Source organism: Frankliniella occidentalis, unplaced genomic scaffold (genome assembly GCF_000697945.3).
Source record: "Frankliniella occidentalis isolate FOCC.00 unplaced genomic scaffold, Focc_3.1 Scaffold1, whole genome shotgun sequence".
NCBI lineage: Eukaryota > Metazoa > Arthropoda > Insecta > Thysanoptera > Thripidae > Frankliniella > Frankliniella occidentalis.
Window position 1 is genome coordinate 2,102,405 of NW_026267131.1, and position 20,636 is coordinate 2,123,040.

The window sequence follows — 20,636 nt, forward strand, 5'->3', positions numbered from 1 at the left end:
ACCGTTTTGGTTTGTAAAGGTCTGTTTGCTTAACTTACATATGCACTTGCTTGTTTCCGTGTTGGCAGAAAAACCGTGCGTTTCATTTGTTTACAATTTGTCAAGTTGTCACTTGCCACGGACGCAAAGCAGCCGGCTCGTAATTTTAGGCGAAGATTTTGCGAATTCTCTTTCCTATATTCGTTTTAAAAGCCAAAGATGGCTAATTTAAGTTCAGTTCTTGCCAAATTTTATAATGAATATACTGTCCACACACCTAAAAGGCTCAAAATAATTGACGCATATCTGCTTTATGTGCTTCTCACTGGCATTATTCAGTTTGTGTATTGCTGTCTAGTCGGAACATTCCCTTTCAATTCATTCCTCAGTGGTTTCATTTCAACTGTCAGCTGCTTCGTCCTAGGAGGTAATTATATTCCATGCTATGTCATTATCTTTAAGCTACCACACTCCCACTTCGGTAACCTCAATCGATCTGTGGGACCCACCCTCTGGATACTAACTTTTATCATTTTGTGTTTACAGTGTGTTTGAGACTGCAAGTGAATCCTGAAAACAAAAGTCAATTTTACTCTGTTAGCCCTGAGAGAGCCTTTGCTGATTTCATTTTTGCCCATGTTATCCTGCATTTAGTGGTGATGAATTTTATTGGTTAAACTGAAGGTACGCACTTGGAAATGTTTTTTGTTTTATTTTAAATTATTAATCTGAGATCAAACAATTCTCTGACATAGTTTATGTGTCAGGTTGATCCATTTGAAGAATATTCATGTCAGGATATCGAAGATCTCTGAACCCTAAAAATCCGACTTCAGTGATTTTCCCTATCTGTTTTCAATTATGAGGCCCTGTTAAATGCAGTCCGCTGTATTCTTGATATCACTTTAAGTATGTTCTTTTTCTGCACTAGAGGTGATAAAGCAGTGTTACATGTTTTCCAAAAATGCAAGCTTTTCATGTATTGTAGATTATGTTTGTCTAATTATTAAGAAATTTGTATTATAACATTTCTATGAAGAGTCTCAAGCTCATGAATCTTTGAACAAATGTAAAAATGCTTTACAAAGAGGCTGCAGCATAATAATGTGAAGCTGTCCTGTTAATTAAACAAACTGAAAGCTCAAATAAATTGTTATATTTATTTAAACACAAACCTAAAATTTAAACAAATACTAAAATTAACCACTGAGAATTAAACAAACTTCATAATATTTTTAGGTGATGTGCACCAAGTAATGAGGTTTAAAAATTGTAACTCCCATTCAAGCTTAAAAACAAAACCCCATCACCAATATACTGATAAAATAGCAAGCATGATGACAATGAACGGCCTTTCTTTTACTACATTCACTTAAACTCTTACAATAGGGCAAGAAAATCAAAAAAATAAAAGGTAAAAGAAACTTTTAAACAGAAACATCAGTTTTTCCCATTATGTTGCCCCTGACTTGCGCTACTGCAAGCTGGATGATTGCACATAGACCTTTTGCAGCTTCCTCTGATGTATATGGTTTGCCAATATCGGGTATGTGGACAAATAAACTATTCTGTTTGTTGAGGCACAGAGATGTATAGTAAGTAAACTCACAAAGATACCTGTTCAACAGAGATATATTAAGCACAAACTGAATTAGTTCACAACTGAGTAATTAAAAATTATGTCAAGACGATTAAAAGTAATAATGAAAAGCAGAATACTTACAGCCCTGCATTATTAGATGTACAGAAGTTCACTCCTATTTCAAGATTGTTAAGATCTGCCACTAGTTTTTCAAGAGCCAGGTTTGTGGAAACTCTTGGTGTTTCCCCCAAGCAACATTCCTTCTGAGATGGTACTTTTCCGCGTGTATCAGGTTTTACATATCCATGTTTGGATGCACAAGTTTCCAGGGTCATTTCTGTGGCCAAAGCTGAGACCCCTACGTTGATCACTAACTAAAACAATACAACAGTTTGATTAGTTTGAAGAAGCACAAGTATAAGACACTCACACCACACAATAACTTACAATGGGTTTATGTTCTTCACATAATTTACTCATTCTTTTCACACTCTCTTCATAGTCAACAGGAATTTCCTCCACAATAAGAGTAACATCGAGATCGTCTACATCGAGCATCTCAGGCAGTAGTTTTACAGCCTGCCAACTAGCATTAATTTTGTGTGATCCAAACGGACCAAATCCAGTCACAATAATGGTCCTTTTCTCAGAGTTTATGAGAGGCATGCTGGCTGTAGTTGGTTGGCTGGTTTGACTAAATATTTTCAATTAAATCTAAAGGGGGAAAAAAAGGACATTTTATAGATGAGAGCTGTGACAGGATTGATGATTAAATTTACTCAAAATATTATTAAAAGGACAGATGGAAATAACAAGACAAAAATAAAAATCTTTAGAATAGTGAGAGCTAGTGCGTGGATAACAAAGAAATGATAAATGTAGGATATGTAACAGGTACCCGAAGACACTATTCCTGCAAGAGGACAAGTAACACTTACCTACTTTTCTTAGATGCGCGATAAAGTCGCAATGCAGTTCAAAAATTAACGTAATACTATTTACTATGATTCTGGTTGTTAAGAACCCGTGACAGTAAATTATCTCGGGTCAACGTTTAGGTTGTTCACCCAATGTTTACATTTTGACGGTGTTCTGCTACGCCTTGACCACACGCTCATAGTAGTCTCGCGACGTTCCCACTTCTCCGCAACTCCAATATGAATCCTGGTTTAGCGTGTCCCATTTCGTCTGGTTTGCTGACACAAAAATGCGAAGCTTGGCATTTCCGGTAGGTCAATGCACGCTGAAAAGTGATACGTAAGCCAATGGACCTGGTTCAGAAATTCGAAACAAATTTACAAAATTGCTGCCTCGGGATGTGTTGTCAACGACACAAAATGTAAGTACCCATTTGCCGAGAAACGAGCACCTAGATGGACTGTCGCATGCATGTCGTCTGCAATGACGTTCACGAATTTAGTAAACAGCAAGTCGAGTTTTGAAAAGTTAACGGTATACTGGAACTCAGGTCGAAAGTCCGGTTTTTAAGCAAGCTGGATAACCTACTTATGAGGCAAGCCTATCTGGCAGTCGGCCGGAGGACGGGCGCGACACCTAAGCGTTGCAATTATTGATTTTTTGGAGCTTTTCGTCAGTTGATACTGTGAGACAGCATGTGAGCCGGAATGCCTTCTGCATGTTGTGTTTATGTTGTTGGTCTCAAGTGCTGCACTTACGATCTCATGAGTGTGATGTCCTCACAACTGTGCATTAGTGGTAACTATCTTATTCCTGATACTACCTTTGACAAATATATGCCAAATACTATTTTTCTGCCAAAACTGAGCTATACTGCCTGCAAAGTTGACTGTTGGCTATCGTTTATTATTTACCACTGCTCTTTATTCCAAGATGAACATCAGTTTCGCCTTATTCCATGCTTTATGAGACCGTTGAGATTAGTTTTATTTTCACACTTATAGTTCCTGTGATTAGAGCTTAAAATGCATGTTAAAGATAACTTTATTGTAGACCCATGTGCTTGCCAGCTTCTGCGCAGTTAGAGCCCGCTTTTTGAAAAGCGAAATGACTATTGTAACTGCTTTGCAGAAGTATTGCTGCTTACATGATTGCTTTTAGATTGGATAGAAGTATGCTTGACCAGTCTCATGAAGCACTTGTTTGCAGCACCACAATACTCTGAAACTCAATGCAATACAAGCTGTATTTAGAAATTTCTACTGACTGGTACAGCTTTGTTGCTTTTTGTCAAGAGATAATTTAGGGATGTTACATGTCATGAAAAAGTCAAGGGAAAAAAATATACCATGGAAAAGTCATGGAAATCAATTACCGTTTCATGAAAAATGAGTAAATTGCAAAATTGCCAGCATGGTCAGCTGCTGCGTGGCTGTGCTGTAAAATGAGTGCCTCAACCTGGCCTCAAAAGGGGTGTAGGTAATACATATTTTCGGGGAGAAATATTTATGGAAAACCTCAATTTCGTTCTGAGAAAAGTCATGGAAATGTCAGGGCATTTGAAAATCAAAACTCTGTAACAACCCTGGAACCATTGCTTGAAGTGCCTTTAAAATGAGGGTACTGCCCTATTTTCATAAAACTGTGTTAAGTTATATTCATTCCCTCAGTTCAGAATGGACCCATTTCTGATCAAATCAAGTTCTTTGAAACAAAGATGCCAATTCTCCCTTTTCGCCCACTCGCTCTTTTTTTTTTTTTTTTTTTTTTTAACTGTGTGGGAGGCGGCTTATCTGGACCCTGCTCCCGCCCCCGTCTCCACCGCGCACCGTGCACCGCGCAGCCGCGCAGGTATGCGGGGGATGGGGGGTTATGGAGGGGGAGGGGGGTGACAGCTTAAGGCATGTTGAGACAGGTCACAGCTTGCTGTGCAGGACAAGACAGAAGGGTCATCGAGGCCGGGACAGTTCAAGCTGGGGGAGGGGGGGGAGGGGAAGAAGAAGAAAGGGATGCAGGTCAGTAGACCTAAGGTCCGGTACCGGGTGTCGGCCCTGCTGGACCCCGGAGCCCCCGTGCCGCCGGGCGGGGGCGGCAGTCGCAGGAGGCGCGGGACCGACTGGTGCCCCTATAGGACGCGGGGTAGCTAGGGGCGGGACCAGGGAGGGAGGGGGAGGGGGAGCCGCCGTCGCCACCCGCCGGGCTCAGTGATTGTCTGATTGTCTTTGCCAGTCGCCAGTCCTGGGGGTGAGGGAGGAGAGGACCAAGGACGAACAACGGTTCAGTAGGCTACTGCCAGTAGCAGTGTGCAGTGCAGTGCAGACCGGGCCAGCACGAGGCACTGCGCGCAGCTCCGAGCAGCCCGTGCGACGGTTCCGTCTCTGCCGTCCGTCTCAAAGTTCAGATTGTGGGGGGTGTTTGCGTTAGATTGCCGGTCCTATCCCCTTTGCTGGAGTTGTCTATCAGTGTTATCTCATGTGGCCAATGTGGCCAATGCCCATACCCGTACCCATGTTGCCTCCCAGCCCATCAGTTAGTTCTACTTTCTTTCAACATGTTTGTGATTTTATTTGTTTTCTTGAGTGGTGAATTTATTGTTGTGAGGAGTGAGCCTCTCTACCTAGTGTTTTTCAGTGCTAACATTTTTATGTGCTTTACTTGCAGGTGAATATGACTGGTGTGGATATGCGTGGTGGAGGAGCCCCTGGCCAAGGCCTAGGCCTGGGGCTGCCTATTGATGTGTGTGCCGAAAGTGATGGCAGACATTCTGGTGGTGAGGATATGGCTGATGATGATTACAGTGACTCAGGACTGCTTCGTTGCTCGCGTTGTGATTTTGATACCCCAAATAGAATTACGTTTGTTGCTCACTTAGCTGAGTGCAATGGTGAGAATGGTGTAGATGGTAAGTGTTTATTCAAGTTTGAAAACTAATTTAATCTATATCGCCTACTAAATATGGTTGCTATACAAACTGTACTATTTTTATCAGGTCTAAGTGGAGAAGGTGGTGATGCTTCACCTGATCGAATCAATCGTAAGTTTGAGTGTGACGTGTGTAATATGAAATTCTCTAATGGAGCCAACATGCGGCGTCATAAAATGAGACATACTGGAGTCAAGCCCTATGAATGTCGAGTATGTCAAAAAAGGTATGTTTTATTGATATATTGATTGATCTTATGCTTGGTGCATGTCCCACCTGTAGTCCTTGTTTGTTCTTATTGCATTTATTATTGTTCACAGATTCTTTCGCAAGGATCATTTGGCTGAACACTTCACCACACACACCAAAACCCTCCCTTACCACTGCCCAATTTGTAATCGAGGTTTTCAAAGGCAGATTGCAATGAGAGCTCATTTTCAGAATGAACATGTCGGCCAGCATGATATGGTAAAGTCTTGCCCTCTTTGTGCCTACCAAGCAGCATCTATGAAGAGTTTGCGAGTTCATTTTTTCAACAGGTATTAGTGGATTCTAAAATAATCAGACCTCATAGCCATAATGCTTTTCCTGCTCTTTATAAAAATATTGTTTTTTTCTTTAATTTTTTATAGACATGGCATTGATCTTGACAATCCTGGTCCGTCATTGGGAGTTGAGCCAATGCTAAACTCCAGTCAAGTGAATATTGTAAATGGTGGTCCAGGAGCAACTTTGGGGAGTGCCATTGTTGCTAGTCCAAGTGAGCCTGGGGATAGTACACCTCCCATGCACTTCCTCACACCTCACATTGAAATATCAATGGCAGACCCACCTAATGCGTTTTCACCTGGACAGGTCAGTTATTTCACTATTTCTGTGTATTTTTGTTTGTTTGTTTCTAAGAGCAAAATGTTAATATGGTATGTTTGTCTTTAGAGTGATCATGCAAATGGTGGCCCTGACTTGAATGGTGATCCAAGCTCACCCCAGTCTGTTGATTCAACTAGTTTCCCTTCTATCAATTCAAACTCAACAATTAATGTTACATTAGCACGAAGATCACCTGATCTTTTGTTGAATGGAGGAAGTATGACTGTCAATGGTTCTTCAGGGCATGTTTCACCACCAATCTCACTTCTACCTGTTAAACAAGAAGCGTCATGTGAAGTTCCACTGAGGGCTGTCAGCTGTGGAAGTGGAAGTGGAAGTGGGGAGGAGGGTGAGGAAGACAGAAGGTATGCAAATGATGCTGTCAACTTAACTACAAACCGGACCTTAGGGGAAACACTTCCACCAAACAACAACACAACAAGACTTATAAAGGTAACAACATCCTAAAAGAATGCAATAATATTTTTCTCTGGTTAATAAATCCTACTTATCATGCTTGCTTACTATTTATAGGTATCGCCCCTGAAAAGTCTCCTGCGTGATGATGGAAAACGGGCCCGTCAAATACCCTCAAGACCACCAGAACTTTTACCTGTAAATCGACCAAGTATTAATGGGCCCTCTCCGGATCCAGGACAAGCTAATATTTTGTCATCCTGTCACATGTCACCTAAACTTCAGTGTAACTTCTGTGGTATAGCTTTCCCAGACCAAACATTGTATTTTTTGCACAAGGGTTGTCACTCTGACACCAACCCTTGGAAGTGCAACATTTGCGGTGAGCAATGCTCCTCAGTTTATGACTTCAATGCTCACTTGCTCAGTAAACCTCACCAATGAGTACTCTTACTTTAGCTTTGCACTTATCATGCACGATTTTTTGTCACTCTAGACTGGCACAAGTTGGCATTTGGAATGTGTCCTAAACTTGCTGAACTAGAAAGTTTAGCGTCTATGGTTTTGTGGTGTCTATATGTCCATTTATGTGTGACCAGTGTGAAGCGCATGTTATTGTTCTTAAATTTATGGTTTCCTGTGACTAATTTATCAATTTCTAGTCAAGTAAAAGTGCATGAATAGTTTACATCATGGACGAGAGGAAGCTGAGCTTCCTTTGTCTTGTGCGCCCAAGGATACCGAGGGTGTATTCTAGTTTGAATATGTTGCATGTTACATAGTAACTAGCAAACAAATTCACCTAGAGTGAAAGTCTGATTATCCCCACTCACTTTTGCAAAGCTCTGAGTTTTGCATTAATAATATTTATCTGTTAATTAATTTTTAGTGCCTTAAGAAATTATAATTTCTTGTGAAGACTTGTCAGAATGTGAGAACATTTCTGGGTTAATACATTCCGTCCTTTATGGTTTTTTTGAAACTGTCAGAGTTTTTTTTTTTTTTTGGACTTTGTCTAACCTTTTATTTTTATTTTGATAAAAAAAATATCGAACTACGATTTGATTACTGTAAGAATATAATAGAAAAGGTCAGTGCTAATTACCCTTTCAAGTTTAGTGAATGCTAATTTATATTTTTGATCAGCCAAGTACTGCATATCAGTTTGCAGTGAGATGTATCTCTATATGTAGGTAACAACTTTTGAACTGATTTGGTTATAGTGTTAGACTTTTTTAAGTGTTCATTTACAATTTGTGTTGCTCAAGTATGAAATTGTGCCTAGTAATTCAAAGCAGTCTGTGTCAGTGCCTTTGAAACTGTTCCGTCCATATCCAAGATTGAAGATTGGTCTTGTAGTCTAAATTTAAGTTTATTTTAATATTGATCTAATCCTGTACAGGTATTTTCAGCTACGAATTGCTCACTTGATCTGGTTCCAAACTAGATGAAATTTAAATCTTAATGAAAAGTGGTTACGATTCAAGGTTAATGTTCATGTAGGACAAGGACACTAAGATTTCTTGCATGTGCACGAATTGCTCCATACACTTATGAAGAATGCTTTTTCATTCTTATGTAGCATATTTTTATGTCTGCTAAGTACTTATTGTACTTGGTGATAATTTTCATGCAAAGTTTGCTGTGTTCCTACTACTTGGTCTTCAGGTAGAACACCGCAATCATCCAATTTTACCCAGTTCATTAATAATCAGGATTACCATTTCTAAGTTTTCATGTTAAAAATAGAAACTTGAAGGAATCCAGTGGCTGTCTACAAAGAGTGCCTTTCGATTAATGGTATTAATTTATCTCCCCACTTGAATATTTTGGGGATGAGTGAAAATTATCTGTTAAAGAGAAAGTAGCCTATCATAGTCAATAAATTTAATCCAAAACACCAAGCTACTGAAAATTATTTATTCATTCTCATTGTAAAATGTGTATTGTTCTTTAGACGGAGTCTTTGCCTGATGACAGTGGTTGTGACCTATATCTGAGTAAGAATTCTAATTGTTGGCTGCAAATTGTAGTTTTAAGAGTATTCACGATTTGCTTTGAGTGGACTTCTTATGTTTTATCAGAGTGGATCGCAAATAAATTTGATCTTCTCATATCTGCATGTTCTTATTCATAACTTTATTTGTTAAGTAGATTGTTCCTCCTTTTTAAAATACCATATCTGTATTTTTGAAACCTGTACAGGTCAATAATGTCTGGCACTCACTTTCAGTAATTAATTCTGGAGAGTTTTGACTCTAACCCTGTATGTGTGTATCTGATGTCCGGTGATTATTAGGCTATAATTTTTAGAATTGTCAATAGTACATTTACTTTGAACCATAGCTGAGCTACTGTATCTAATTACTCTTTTTCAGAAGCTGTTGAAGCTTGGTATACTCTTCATATGCAAATATGTTTTGTGACTCCCCTTTCGTCCTTGTTGGGTCCATTTTCAAATGAGTGTAGGACTTGGTGCTATTGACCTCACTGGTATACAAACCTCTCCTGAAATTAGCTACTAAGTAGAACTCAGCAGGCTGTCTCCTTTTTTCTTCTGTGTTATAAGTATAGAAGCACTATTTTTTTTGTTTTGTGGTGCTATTAATGTGAATGGTGTTGTTGGTTTGCAGTTCACACGGACTTTTTGTGCTTTGAGTAGTAGAGTTTTCTTATCGTAACTCAGAACTTGTCCCAACATTCCTCCTATATCCTACAAATTCAACACCAAAGTGTACAGAGATAAAGTTGTTTTATGTTTTGCAACTTGATTAGACTAGACATTCCTTCACTATGACTTTGTTTAAGTTATTTTTGCTCAAGACATTCTTATGTCAGTTTGAATGTGGCCACATTACTGCTATTATTCCAAGTACAATGATTTTTTTTATTTGTAGTATTTATTCGATTGATATTGTGTGGAAGATTACTACTCTATAGAATGAAATAGAGACAGATCAAAATTATTTTTCCTGTCCCCACTGTTTTTTTTGTGCAAATTCTACCACGGTTCCCCATTTTTGGTTGTCAAAGGAATAATGTACTCTCAGTTCCTTCCATCTCATTTTTTTTGTGGGTTAGACTCCCCCATTTGTAAATTACACCATACTCTCCGCCTAATTGTGTTGAGCCATAGACTCTATGGCTGTTGTGAAATCTATTATGATTTCTCGCATGTTTTGCTAAAAAAATTCCTGATGTCTCTTCTATCTTGGAATTGAGAGGTAACCAAAAAGGCTTCTTATTTAGTCATTTAAGTTTTGTGTGCTAACAAGACTTAGGGTTATTAGGGCCTCTTCTTGTTGTTCTCGCATTCCCTTGCGTTAAAGTAAAGGCTTGTTTTAATTTTCACAATGCCAAATTAAAAAGCTTTCAATGAGACCTTTTAGGTATATTCTCATGCATCCTCCTATGATGGAAGTGCATTATTTAATTATTTTTGTTTGTTTGTATTATACTCAGACTATTTAATTAATTTATTTATTTAATTTGTAGTTGTTGACTATGTTTTGACTGCTTATTGCTACTTTTATGCGATGCTGTCAATGGATGTTATTTTGAATTATTTGTTTTGTTGCTTCATTTTAGTAGCTGTCACTGTGCTTCAGTTACAATCTATTAGCAGGCGTACTTCTTTTTGATTTGTTAACTTAATTCCAGATCTACTGAATTGATGAGAGACATTCCTTAAACATTTCAAAATGCACTGATGTCATTTTACTACACTTATTGTACCACTGAGTTGTGTTTGTGAGGAGCTGGATTGAGCAAGTAATACCGACTCATCCGCAGCAAGCGTTCTCTGATTTTGTTATAACCTGAGTTTTACTTTAAAGTGTTGTACTTACATGGCTCCTCTCATTGTACATGTGTACCAATTCTAGAGAAACTTATTGTACTATTACAACAGCTGATTTAAGGAGCAATAAATAATCTTTTGTGGCAGCTTTAATACAGATTCTATTAACATTTTCTACCTTTTTTTTACAAACATGTACAATTCAAGCCATGGTGCGCCAGGATACAACACTGTCCCAATTCCTGTAGCACTCACTTTGTCGGTTACTAGTTGGTCAATGTTTGCCATCTGAGGTGTCATCATTGTCGTTGCTGTCTTGCTCCCCTTCCCACTTGGACCTACAAGACCAAGAAGGAAAAATCAGTCAATCAGTGAATTGATTAACTTTTCGAATTAAGACAGCAGCATTATCAAAGAATGTTCGAACCCCGGTTTAAACGTGTAGCTGGTGATCGTGTACCTGTTGTCGGCCCTGTAGTGATGATAGGCGTCCCTCCACCTGCGGCTCGCGGCGAGCAGAGAGCGGCAGTCCTGCGTCTCTGTTGGGGTAGCGGACGCCCCCGCGGACGCCCCCGCGGACGCCCCCGCGGACGCCCCCGCGCTCCCGAATACCTCCACCGGGGTGGACTCGCCGGCCGACAGCGAGGAGCTAAGGCTGCTGCAGCTGCCGAAGCCGCCGCTGCCGCTGCCGCTGCTGCTGCTGCTGCCGCGGCGGGCCTGCGGCGCTGCGCCCTGGAGCACCTGCAGCTGTCCCCATGCCTCCTTCCTCCTGCGCGCCTTCCTGAGTGCGAGGGACAGGTTCCCGCAAACCACGCCGCCCGACGTGAGCGGGCTGGGTGCGTCCGTGTCGCCCGGGCCCGGGGCAGACGCGTCGGGCTCTGCAAGGGCATGCGGTCGAGGTGGGTCACGTATATCTATGGACGCGCACACACAGAGGGACTTCCCTACCGGTCGGCGCGGCGCTGACGGCCGTGGAGGGGCGCGCGGCCCAGGGCGAGTGCCGGCCTCGGGGGCCGTGCTGCGCGCTGTGGGGGCGGCGGGGGGTGGCGCACGACGCGGTGGCGGGCCGCGGGGTGAGCAGGGACCGGCCCCTCGCCGTCCACTGGTGGGGCATAAGACACGCTCATCAATCAGGACGGTGTCGAGGGCTCGGTCGGGATCGCCCGGGACGGCCTGAAAAAGGCTAACGCCATGGCACTGACCTGCGCGACTTCCTTCTCCGCGTTCCTCTGGGCTCTGGCCCACAGTTGCGAGGCCTCCACCGGCCCTCCTCTGCTGCTGGCGCTGCTCGTGGAGGCCGTGGACTCCTCGGTCTCCGACGCGGCCTCACCCAGCTGTTTGGCAGAGTCGGAAGAGTTGCCCTCCGCGTCCTCGGCCTCACCCTCTGCACCGTCCTCGACCTCCGCGCCGTCGGCGTCCTCCGGATCCTTCCCCTCGCTGTCGTCCCCCTCGCCAGCCTCCGTGGCGGTGTCCGTGTCATCTACGCTCAGAGGCCGGTGATGACACTCCGCCTTCGCCCACATCCCCTCACGGTATGTAGTCCATGCTCACCGTCCTGGTCGTAGCAGCCCAACGGCACGCCGTCCAGGGTGGCCAGCCCGGGCAGCATCTCGCGAATGGTGGCGCGGTAGCCGGTCCTCGTCGCGCAGGGGTTCTCAGCCAGAACCAAGTCCCTCAGCAGCGGGCACACCGTGAGGAACCCCGCGTATCGTATGTCGTTGACCCGGTTCCTGAGGGTGGTGGTCTCATTGGTAATGCGGTAGCAGAGGGCCGAATCCCCACTAAAGGCCCGACCCCCTCGACGACGACCTGGTGAAACTCACCCCCGCAGGTCGATGTGCTCGATGTTGGGCAGGCAGGCCAGGTAGCCGATGTCCTGGACGCGGTTGAAGGCAGCGTAGAGCTCGGCGAGAGAGGACAGCCCGAAGGTGCCGTCCAGCGAGTCCAGGCTGCAGCGCGTTACCCGGAGCACCCTCAGGCCGGACAGTCCGCAGCCCAGCTCCCTGCCAGGGTCAGTAGCAAAATTACAGTCAAAATATCGTAAACAGACCTAGTCCTGAGGACGTGCATGTCCCGAAGAGACCCAAACGCTGGTGGCTGCCGCCAGACTGACGCTGACCTGAGCGAGCCGATGCTGCTACCGTCCAGGTTGAGCTCGGTGAGGTTGGGCACGTACACGCACAGGCGCTGGAGGCTCATCTCCCTGCCGATGACACGCAGCTTGATGGAGCGCACGTCCGCCAGGTCCTCCGTGCCGGCCACCTGCCGCTGCAACGCCACACAACACGCCGCTAGAGTCAGCGCGCCTGAAGAGCCCGGTGGGCGGCAATACCTCGGGCGGCTACGCCCGGGAGGCGAGCCGCCCAACGTGCGCGCGCGCGCCCGGGCGGCCCGCGGCCCGGGGGCCCTGGAGGGCGTCGAGAATTGTCATGGAGTAGTCGAGAGTGGCGGAGGGAGGCAGCGCCCGAGGGCGTTTGTTCTACCTTACGTACTTCATTCCGTACCGCGGAAGGCGGTGTGACACTCACCACCGGCAGACACCTGCCTGCCTCGCTTGCCTTTCCTCACCCCTCTCTGTTTTGTGGGGGGACCCTTCCGTGTAATGCCTTTTTTTATGTGGGTGTGTGTTGTTGATTTTTTTACGGGTACCACTCCGCTGCGCCCTGCCCTATCGGGTCTCGCGATGACAGGAGCGGTACCGCGGCCCCGCTGCGCGACAGATACCGTGGCCGCTACTCAGCTCGAGGGCCTCCCATGGGCTGCCCGCTGAAGCGAACCGCCCCGCCCCGCCTCACCCCACCCCACCACGCCCCGCCCCGCCTTCATGTCGAGCCCATTCCCGCACCGTGGCGGGGCGTAGCGAATCGCACAAGGAAGCTTGTCGCGCTGGGCCCGGGCCACCTGCCCCCTGCCCTCGCCGGCCCTGCACACCGGCCCCTCGACGACAGCCCTGCTTTCTTACTACAGCACTTTAGGCTCGCCCCGCCCCGCCCCGCCCCGCCCGCCGCGCGCGCCAAGGTTCGAGTACTCGTGCAGTGCGGCACTGCGGTGTTTTCTACCCTCTCGGAACGCCCGCCCCTCTCCCCTCCCTTCTCTCCCCCGGCAGGTGGGGCCCCGCATCCTGATCAGCTGTGTGGCTTTCCTCTGACTGCTGGCGTACGGTAGCGGAGCGCAGCGCTCGGGCCCGCTAAGGACAGACCACTGTCCACCTGTCCCATGAGGAGATGAAAGGAGAAGGACCCATCCCCCTCCCCCAATCTCTCTCTCTCTCTCTTCTCCACTGCGAAAGAGACTTGTTTTAAAAGACACTCTCGTGCGAGGGCAGTTTCGAGCATGACCACCGACGCGACACGCGCCTGCTGTTGCGCTCCTCACTAAGCCCATGCAGCACATGTAGGGTGTTCAAAAGTCCTCGTACTTTATTTGGGGGGCTCTACAAGAGCTCTAATGTGCCGCATGCAGGCGTGCGAGCGGCATTGCCTACCATCGCTCACCGCCGCGCTCGCTGCCGGTGCCGGCCGAGTGAGAAGGCAACCCACGCCTGAATGCTGCACACAGTGTCAGTACGGGGCGTATGGGACCCCCTGTAATGCACACGCGAACATCCACCAGGGACAAATACCTCTTCTCCCTCGACACGGGGCAGTACAATGAGGGCCCCCTCCCGACCTCCTCCTCCTCCGAGGTCCCGCGGCCGCCCCCGCTGCCACCGCCGCCCCTGCCACCCGCGTTGCCACCCCGTTCTATTTCGATTTCAGGGCCGCTGGTCTGGGTCTGGGGCGTCTGCATGTTTATGCCCCAAAAGCTGTGATTACATACACGCTGCTGGCGGCAGCTTTAGCGGCAGCGACACGCAGTGTGGCTCTGCTCCGCTCTGCGCCGTTCTGCGCCGACTGTCGGTGCAGGCAAGGGCAGGAGCCAAGGAGCGAGCTTTAGAGCGCGAGTCATGACGTCGCGAGTTGCGGATCGCATATAGACAGCAGTCGCAGTCCATAGGCGTCCCCTGCTCGCCACCACGCTTAGCCTGCAGTTGTAGAGGCCCCCTCCCGCCTGCCCATCGTTAGCACTGTTCGTCTAGTCTCTGGGTTATAGTGGCCCTGATGCGTAACTTTAACTCTAGCCCGAAACCTGCTCATAAAATAGTAAAAAATAGCTAGTTTTTTTTTGTTTTTTTTTTTAAAAAAAAACATGCCTTCACGGGCTGTGTATCCCGGCGGCGCAGCTGCTGCTGCAATTAGCAATAAAATACTAGCAACGCGAATAACAGCGGTGCGTTTTGCAGGGGAAATAAGGAACACGGCTGCCTCCCGGTTATGACCAGCGTCGGCGGCGTAGCCGGGAGAGAAAGACGGAGACAGAGGGAGGCGGAGAAAGAGAGGGAGAGTCATAAGACATATAGAGAGGGAGAGAGAGAGGGAGAGAGAGAGGAGAGAGATAGCCCTCAGTACGTCCGCCACTGGCACCGAGAGCCCGGGCTGGTCGTAAGGATTTGAGATGACCGACTTTCTGGAACAGGTTTCTTGTGTCTAGCGATGGCCCCGTGAGTAGCTCCGCGGGGGCAACACGGCGCTGGGCGCGCGGCGAAGGGTGGGAGCGCGGGCCGGAGGGGGGCATAAGTGCAAGTGGTGTGGCATAACATGTACAGTAACACGGCGCGGCAAGCGCGATGCGCGCCGAGCGTGGCGACCGCGCGGGCCGCGGACTGGATGCGCGCCGAACGTCGCCTGCCGCGCGGGTCCTGTTCTGCCTGAAGGGCCCTGCCGTGTGTTTCATTCTAGAAGAGGTAGCGCCTACATTCGAGCCTGGAACGGTCCCAATATGAAGGGGGTGTTGCGCCCCGCTACGTTCAAATGGCAGCTCACCTCTCGAGCGAGTAGGCCACCCGCCAGCCCGCACGCGCACGATGCGGTAGAGTAACAGCATGGACGCAGGGCGAATCGCAGCCACCTGGGACTGTCAAATCAATCAGCCTGTAGAGTTTGTCTTCGGAAGTGAGAATACCAGGTGGCGTGAATCAGCCACCTGGTACACAATATCGGCCCTAAAAACCTTTTGACTAAACATAAGGAATATGTAAGTAACTTTAAGGTGGCAGCTAGCTTTTACTCTCGATAAGTACAGAGAACACAGCGCAGACCAGAAACAAAATTTCTTTGGCGCTGAGAGACCGAGTGAGTGGCTGTCTCGCTAGGCGCAAGCGCTATAGGCCCCTCCCGAACAATACTGCGCCAGGGTCCCTGCCCAACAATACTGGCGCCGGGCGCCGCCGCCGGCGCCGGCCCCCTGCCCGCCCGCGCCTCTTGTCTCCTCCTCTTCGCCGCTAATACGCCGAATTACAAGCCAAGTAACAAGAAGCCATAAACAAATGACAGCTATATATGAGAGAAAATGAGAAAACAGGCCTATTGTTATTAAATTTTTATCATCTGCTTTCAAGATCGATTCTCGGTTAAGCTCTTTTGTGTGTGAAAAATGTGCCGACTGCTCGATTACCAAAAATTTATTATCGTTTTACTGGCATGTAAAACCTTTTTAAGAGGGGGAAACATCTTTGTGTCATCATGACAAATATTTTTTTACCGTGTGAACATCGACTTGTTGTTAAATAGCGTCAGCACCATCCATCACTTGAACGTTGAACGTCCACTGAACGGCAACACTACTTCAATGAGCCAAGCATAATACTTGAGTATTAAGTGATAGCGCTTATCGGAGGGGGAAATACACTGTACGTGGGAAAATAGGAGCCAGAGCGGATATGTGTCACGACCCGTCTGCAGTTGCGGGCGTATGGCCGTAATGCGAGGAATACGATCCAGTTTGTGATTCCGCTTAAAATCTCCGGCAATGTTCCCGGAATATCGGATATGGAGTTTGGGCCTGGAACCTACTCTAGCCCGCCGAGCCGAGCCCAGCCCGGCCGGCGGCACCGGTTGTGGCTCCTTCTCCCTCTCTTCTCTCGGTGTTTTTCGCGTATAATGGTGCCTCGCTAGCGTGTCGGCTCCGCCTTCCTCCCGAGCCCGGCACTGTCATCAAGCGCTACTTTGTTGGGGGTCCGTTTATAGTGAGAGTGAGAGAGAGAGCCGGAGACACGTGCAGCAGACTGCGGCTGACACTTGTCGGGGCCCAGGGCCCATGCAAACCATCCTGCTCGTCCTGCTGCTCCTCCCCCTCCTGGCCCTGCTGCTGCTCGAAGCCCACCACGCCCAGTCTCCCGACATTCCGACACGAAAGTGCCGATGCGCCGCCGCCTGGCCTACGGCGGGCCTAGGCCCCGGAGGCCCCGGAGGCCCCGGAGGCCCCGGAGGCCCCGGAGGCGCCGGGTCGCCGCTACGGGTCACTAAGGCTTGCGGCCGCACACCGTTAAAAACAAAGCTCAGCTCGCACCTCCGCGAGCAGCCGCGAGCAGGCCGCGGGCCGCGGGCGGGCGGACACAGGTGCTCCGAGGCGTTGTGAGGGACGGTCAGGGGGACGGTCCCCATCGCTCCGCCGGCCAGGCATAACACTCAATTGCACAATATTCACACTGTGAACCCAAGTGTGTACATAGTACTCCTTGTGTGTACTTGGGAGTACACACAAGAAAGTGTGTGCTGGCATGACACACACTAGGAAGTGTGTACATGCGTTGCACACACTTCTTGGAGAGTACGCGCCATATAGCGTAGCTACATAGCCGGACATGGCAAGTACACACTTCCTAGTGTGTGCCATGCCAGGCACACACTTCCCTGTTTGTGCTTCCAAGTACTGTACACACAAGGAAGATTGTACTATGTACACACCTGGGTTTACCGAGGTTTACAGTGTAGGGTCCCTACCGGAAAACCCAGTGTGTAAGTGTCGCACTGTTGTAGGTGTGTGAACGCCATTTGCACACATGGAGGCAGTGTGAATGTTTAAAATATTTTAAAAATTACACCTTTTCTTCTGCAAGTGTACGAATGGGCATTCACACACCCCTACACATGTGCTACATTGACACACTTGCGTTTCCAAGTGTGTATTACAGTGCATATACGGCGACCGTGTACGCAGCAGAAGTCAGCGCCGCGGCTGACCAGGCTGTCCAGTGCTGCTCTAGTGCTCGGGGCTGGCTAGCGCCGCGGCCACATCGACATCGACTCGCTGAAATCTAATATGGTAATGTATTCGACTACGTCGCTCTGGCCAGCCCGCCTTTCGAGGAACACTGCCAGCAAAGAGTGTTGGAGAGAGGCTGAAAGCTGCCCCTCACAAACCTCGGGCGAGCCAGGGCGAGCTCCAAAAGAAGGGGAGGGTGGGGTGCAAGGTGGTGCGGATGCTTTCTTCATCATAAACTTACAATGCCCTGGTAAATAGGGTTACAGGACGATGTCAAAAAGTGACGAAGTAATTTAGGTGATCAAATACGCATCACCTATAAAGAGAATCAGCTACGCACTTTTCCGCGGGCAGGTTTCGTGAGCTGATTTAGCTAGCAAGGCTCAGTGATGGTAGGCCAGCCCTCCCTCGCGCCCCTCTTGCCGTAAGCATCGGTACCGTGAACGTGCGGCAGGGCGACCCACCCGTACCCGCATCGCGTGCAATATAGATTTCCAGCAAATATACGTACAGTCATTGTTCCTAAATTCGGACTTGCGCCCTAAATTCGGACATTGTGCCATATTTCACTATTGTTGCCTCCAAATCCATAATGCGTTGACAAAATTTAACTTCTATGGGTTTGATGGAAAGGTAAGACCACCAAGTTTCCATCTCTGCCAAAAAAATGAATGTGTGAGTGATATTGCTTCCTCCAGAAATTCCTGAAATTTGTATTTTTAGCCCCCCAAAACAGGCGTTTTTAAATGTGTCTTGCAAGAATTTGGGGCTCCGAACAGTGTAAGCCCGGGTTGTTCTGACCACAACATATGTGAAACTTGGTACTTTTTATCTACAATATGACACCAAGTTTTTGATTTTTCGTCGCACGGTTTAGTTTTGGGAACCGTTTTTGCAATGCGCCCTAAATTCGGACATAGGCATTTACATGCAAAGGTGACTACTGTCCGAATTTATGGAACGTTAAAAGCGATCTTTAAGCAGTTCTGGCGATTAAACAGTACCAGATAAGAAAATTTGGACGGTAGGGTAAGGTCAAATTTTTTCATGAATTTTCTCTACCCCCCAAAAAATTTTCACTTTTCATAATTTTTCAACGGTGTCCGAATTTAGGACGCATTGGTTCCTAAATACGGACACGATTCAAACAGCCCTCACCCCCATACCGTTAGCGCGAAAAAATATTTTCGGAGAGTGGTAGGTGCGTCTCGACGTGAGGATTCTAGAATCCCCAGCGATTTTTCAGATTTCAAAAATTCTAGATGTCACAGGCGTTTTTCCTCAAAAACCGTCCGAATTTAGGGACAATGACTGTATCAGAAAAAGTACCCGCAGTTCTAAAGATCATCGACAAAAACATCGTTAAAATCACATTTAGAGCGGCGTGACCATAACATGGCCATGGCCAGCCAGCGGCGCGGAGCCGAGTCCAGCTCCTGGTTTGTGCGCGGACCCGCCCTCTTGGCACCGCTTTGACAAGTGACCGGGCCGGGCGGATAGAAAGCGCTGCAGCCACGGCAGGCTCGGCAGGCCTACGAAGAGGGAAGGACACGTCGCCGCGTCTCCTCCCGCCCCCTCTCCGCCCCTGGTCGCGAGCTGCCCGCGCGCCGCTTTGGCGCGAGACGCAAGGACAAGGGAGCTCTCACTTTACAGTACAGCACCATCGAGAGGCCTTCGCGTTGTTATTGTGGCTGCTGTTGTATTTAAATGACGGAGGGCGGCGGATATTCAGCGACGCGGTGGTCTGTCTCAGCCCGTTAGGCCCCTGGCGCCGCCGTCGCGCCATCGTCAGTCAGTCAGCTGCGCGTGTGGGCGGCACTGGCAGCGGGCGTGGCGGGGCGTGGCGGGACAGGGCGTCAACCGTCTCCATCAAGACGATGAACCTACACGACCGCCTGGCCCTCCCCACTCTTCCCCCGCGCATACGATCCGCGCGCGAATTTCGGCTACTCCGCGCTGCGCGCGCCCGCGTGGGCACTGTAAAAATAAGCGACACGTCCAAACATATTGTAGCGTGCCGCTTCGACGTGTGAAACGGGTGAAACGTAGGCGGAGGCGCGACACCGGGTGTCCGATGTCCGTCGAAGGTACTCTTTGCCCCCCCCCCTTCTTTTCTTCCCGCTGACACGAAGGCAAAGATTCAGCAAAACGTGCCGCCGCGGCGAAGCGAGTCGCGCGAGCAAACCCGTGCCGATGTGCCACACTGTGAGAAACACGGCGGGAGTAACAGGCGAATGGCGTGGACTGCGACACTCCTGCTGCTCCGCCATTACACTAAATGACTTATTTGATGGACCTGACGCCATCACGGCAATCATCCTCCGACTTGGCGGCTATGGTTTTACGGCAGTGTATACGTCGTCGCAGCAGAGGCGATACAGCACGGCGGGGACGCCGCCCTGTTCGCCACCGGAAACCTGTCAGCGCGACTGCCGGGGGGCGGCCGGGGGGCGGCAGGGGCGGAGGGGGCCCGGCAAGCGCTGGAACCGGAAACAGAGCTGGCCCGGCGCGCCTGTACCATCACCCGCGTCGCGTCCTGCACTCAGCAGGATCTGTGCGTCAGCGCGTCAGCAGCACTGTCCGGCGAGCACATGCACGGCACCACCCCGCCCCGCCCTCCGCACGTCTATGCACGCGCTGCAGCAGCGCTGCTGCACGCCCGCGACCAGTCCAGGCTAGTCCAGGCCCGCGGGTCAGCGCGTGCACCGACATTTTCTATTTATAAATTTTTGCGAATGGATGTGTTGTATGTCTTTTGATGGTGCAGTATTATGGGGTGTAGGCGGTTGGCTAAAAGTTGCCTGAATTACTTTGGGTCCCCCGGATTAACGGGAATCTTTACCGTTTGCCTATTTGTACATTATTATTTTTTTGTAGTAACCCTTTCCCCCCATTTCCCTCATTTTTTTGCGCGTGCTCGCGGCCCCGCTGTAGGAGCAGCGCGTGCTGCGCCCGCCGCGCCTTCCCGAGGGTCCTAAGCTCCGCGCCGCGCCTGGCATCGAGGACGAGACCGGCGGGAGGACGCCAGTGTGATGATAATCTGCTCTACTGCGGGCGAGAGCGGG

The 20,636-nt window shown here is 48.4% G+C and overlaps 4 protein-coding genes across 9 annotated transcripts; 2 read left to right on the forward strand and 2 right to left on the reverse strand.

Moving 5' to 3' along the window:
* Positions 1-81: 81 nt before the first annotated feature.
* On the forward strand, positions 82-1,129 carry LOC113213526 (dolichyl-diphosphooligosaccharide--protein glycosyltransferase subunit DAD1). Of its 2 annotated transcripts, XM_026432630.2 has the most exons (3): positions 82-406; positions 526-663; positions 747-1,129. In XM_026432630.2, the coding sequence occupies exons 1-2, from the start codon at positions 199-201 to the stop codon at positions 654-656; spliced, it is 339 nt and encodes a 112-aa protein (XP_026288415.1). In that variant the 5' UTR covers positions 82-198; the 3' UTR covers positions 657-663; positions 747-1,129. The 2 variants fall into 2 exon arrangements, with proteins under 2 accessions (XP_026288415.1, XP_026288414.1); XM_026432629.2 differs by having other exon boundaries at positions 83-406; positions 526-1,129.
* LOC113213524 (pyroglutamyl-peptidase 1) lies at positions 1,121-2,751 on the reverse strand. Of its 2 annotated transcripts, none has more exons than XM_026432627.2 (4): positions 2,504-2,751; positions 2,009-2,275; positions 1,703-1,935; positions 1,121-1,596 (listed from the first exon to the last, which is right to left on the reverse strand). In XM_026432627.2, exons 2-4 carry the CDS (start codon positions 2,225-2,227, stop codon positions 1,407-1,409), a joined length of 642 nt encoding a protein of 213 aa, XP_026288412.1. In that variant the 5' UTR covers positions 2,228-2,275; positions 2,504-2,751; the 3' UTR covers positions 1,121-1,406. The 2 variants fall into 2 exon arrangements, with proteins under 2 accessions (XP_026288412.1, XP_026288410.1); XM_026432625.2 differs by having other exon boundaries at positions 2,500-2,751.
* On the forward strand, positions 2,741-10,641 carry LOC113213521 (zinc finger protein sdz-12). Of its 4 annotated transcripts, none has more exons than XM_026432621.2 (7): positions 2,741-2,900; positions 5,141-5,381; positions 5,469-5,628; positions 5,723-5,941; positions 6,035-6,257; positions 6,339-6,725; positions 6,807-10,641. In XM_026432621.2, the coding sequence occupies exons 2-7, from the start codon at positions 5,147-5,149 to the stop codon at positions 7,131-7,133; spliced, it is 1,551 nt and encodes a 516-aa protein (XP_026288406.1). In that variant the 5' UTR covers positions 2,741-2,900; positions 5,141-5,146; the 3' UTR covers positions 7,134-10,641. The 4 variants fall into 4 exon arrangements, with proteins under 4 accessions (XP_026288406.1, XP_026288407.1, XP_026288404.1 ...); XM_026432622.2 differs by lacking the exon at positions 2,741-2,900 and adding an exon at positions 2,924-3,277; XM_026432619.2 differs by lacking the exon at positions 2,741-2,900 and adding an exon at positions 4,721-5,032.
* On the reverse strand, positions 10,620-15,456 carry LOC113213525 (leucine-rich repeat-containing protein 46). The gene is made up of 8 exons (XM_052277447.1): positions 15,351-15,456; positions 12,608-12,756; positions 12,312-12,491; positions 12,040-12,218; positions 11,691-11,968; positions 11,437-11,590; positions 10,949-11,366; positions 10,620-10,826 (listed from the first exon to the last, which is right to left on the reverse strand). The coding sequence occupies exons 2-8, from the start codon at positions 12,685-12,687 to the stop codon at positions 10,763-10,765; spliced, it is 1,353 nt and encodes a 450-aa protein (XP_052133407.1). The 5' UTR covers positions 12,688-12,756; positions 15,351-15,456; the 3' UTR covers positions 10,620-10,762.
* Between the last annotated feature and the right edge of the window lie 5,180 nt (positions 15,457-20,636).

Excerpts from the sequence above, each read along its gene's own strand:
- LOC113213526 (XM_026432630.2), top strand. The coding sequence starts at position 199 with ATGGCTAATTTAAGTTCAGTTCTTGCCAAATTTTATAATGAATATACT. Across the intron at positions 407-525 it reads CAGCTGCTTCGTCCTAGGAG|TGTGTTTGAGACTGCAAGTG; the intron begins GTAATTATATTC and ends TTGTGTTTACAG.
- LOC113213524 (XM_026432627.2), bottom strand. The coding sequence starts at position 2,227 with ATGCCTCTCATAAACTCTGAGAAAAGGACCATTATTGTGACTGGATTT. Across the intron at positions 1,936-2,008 it reads GTGAAGAACATAAACCCATT|TTAGTGATCAACGTAGGGGT; the intron begins GTAAGTTATTGT and ends GTATTGTTTTAG. Across the intron at positions 1,597-1,702 it reads ACATCTAATAATGCAGGGCT|GTATCTTTGTGAGTTTACTT; the intron begins GTAAGTATTCTG and ends TCTGTTGAACAG.
- LOC113213521 (XM_026432619.2), top strand. The coding sequence starts at position 4,952 with ATGTGGCCAATGTGGCCAATGCCCATACCCGTACCCATGTTGCCTCCC. Across the intron at positions 5,033-5,140 it reads GTTCTACTTTCTTTCAACAT|GTGAATATGACTGGTGTGGA; the intron begins GTTTGTGATTTT and ends CTTTACTTGCAG. Across the intron at positions 6,258-6,338 it reads ATGCGTTTTCACCTGGACAG|AGTGATCATGCAAATGGTGG; the intron begins GTCAGTTATTTC and ends GTTTGTCTTTAG.
- LOC113213525 (XM_052277447.1), bottom strand. The coding sequence starts at position 12,687 with ATGAGCCTCCAGCGCCTGTGCGTGTACGTGCCCAACCTCACCGAGCTC. Across the intron at positions 11,969-12,039 it reads GGGCTGCTACGACCAGGACG|ATGACACGGACACCGCCACG; the intron begins GTGAGCATGGAC and ends CTCTGAGCGTAG. Across the intron at positions 11,591-11,690 it reads CGGAGAAGGAAGTCGCGCAG|TGGACGGCGAGGGGCCGGTC; the intron begins GTCAGTGCCATG and ends ATGCCCCACCAG.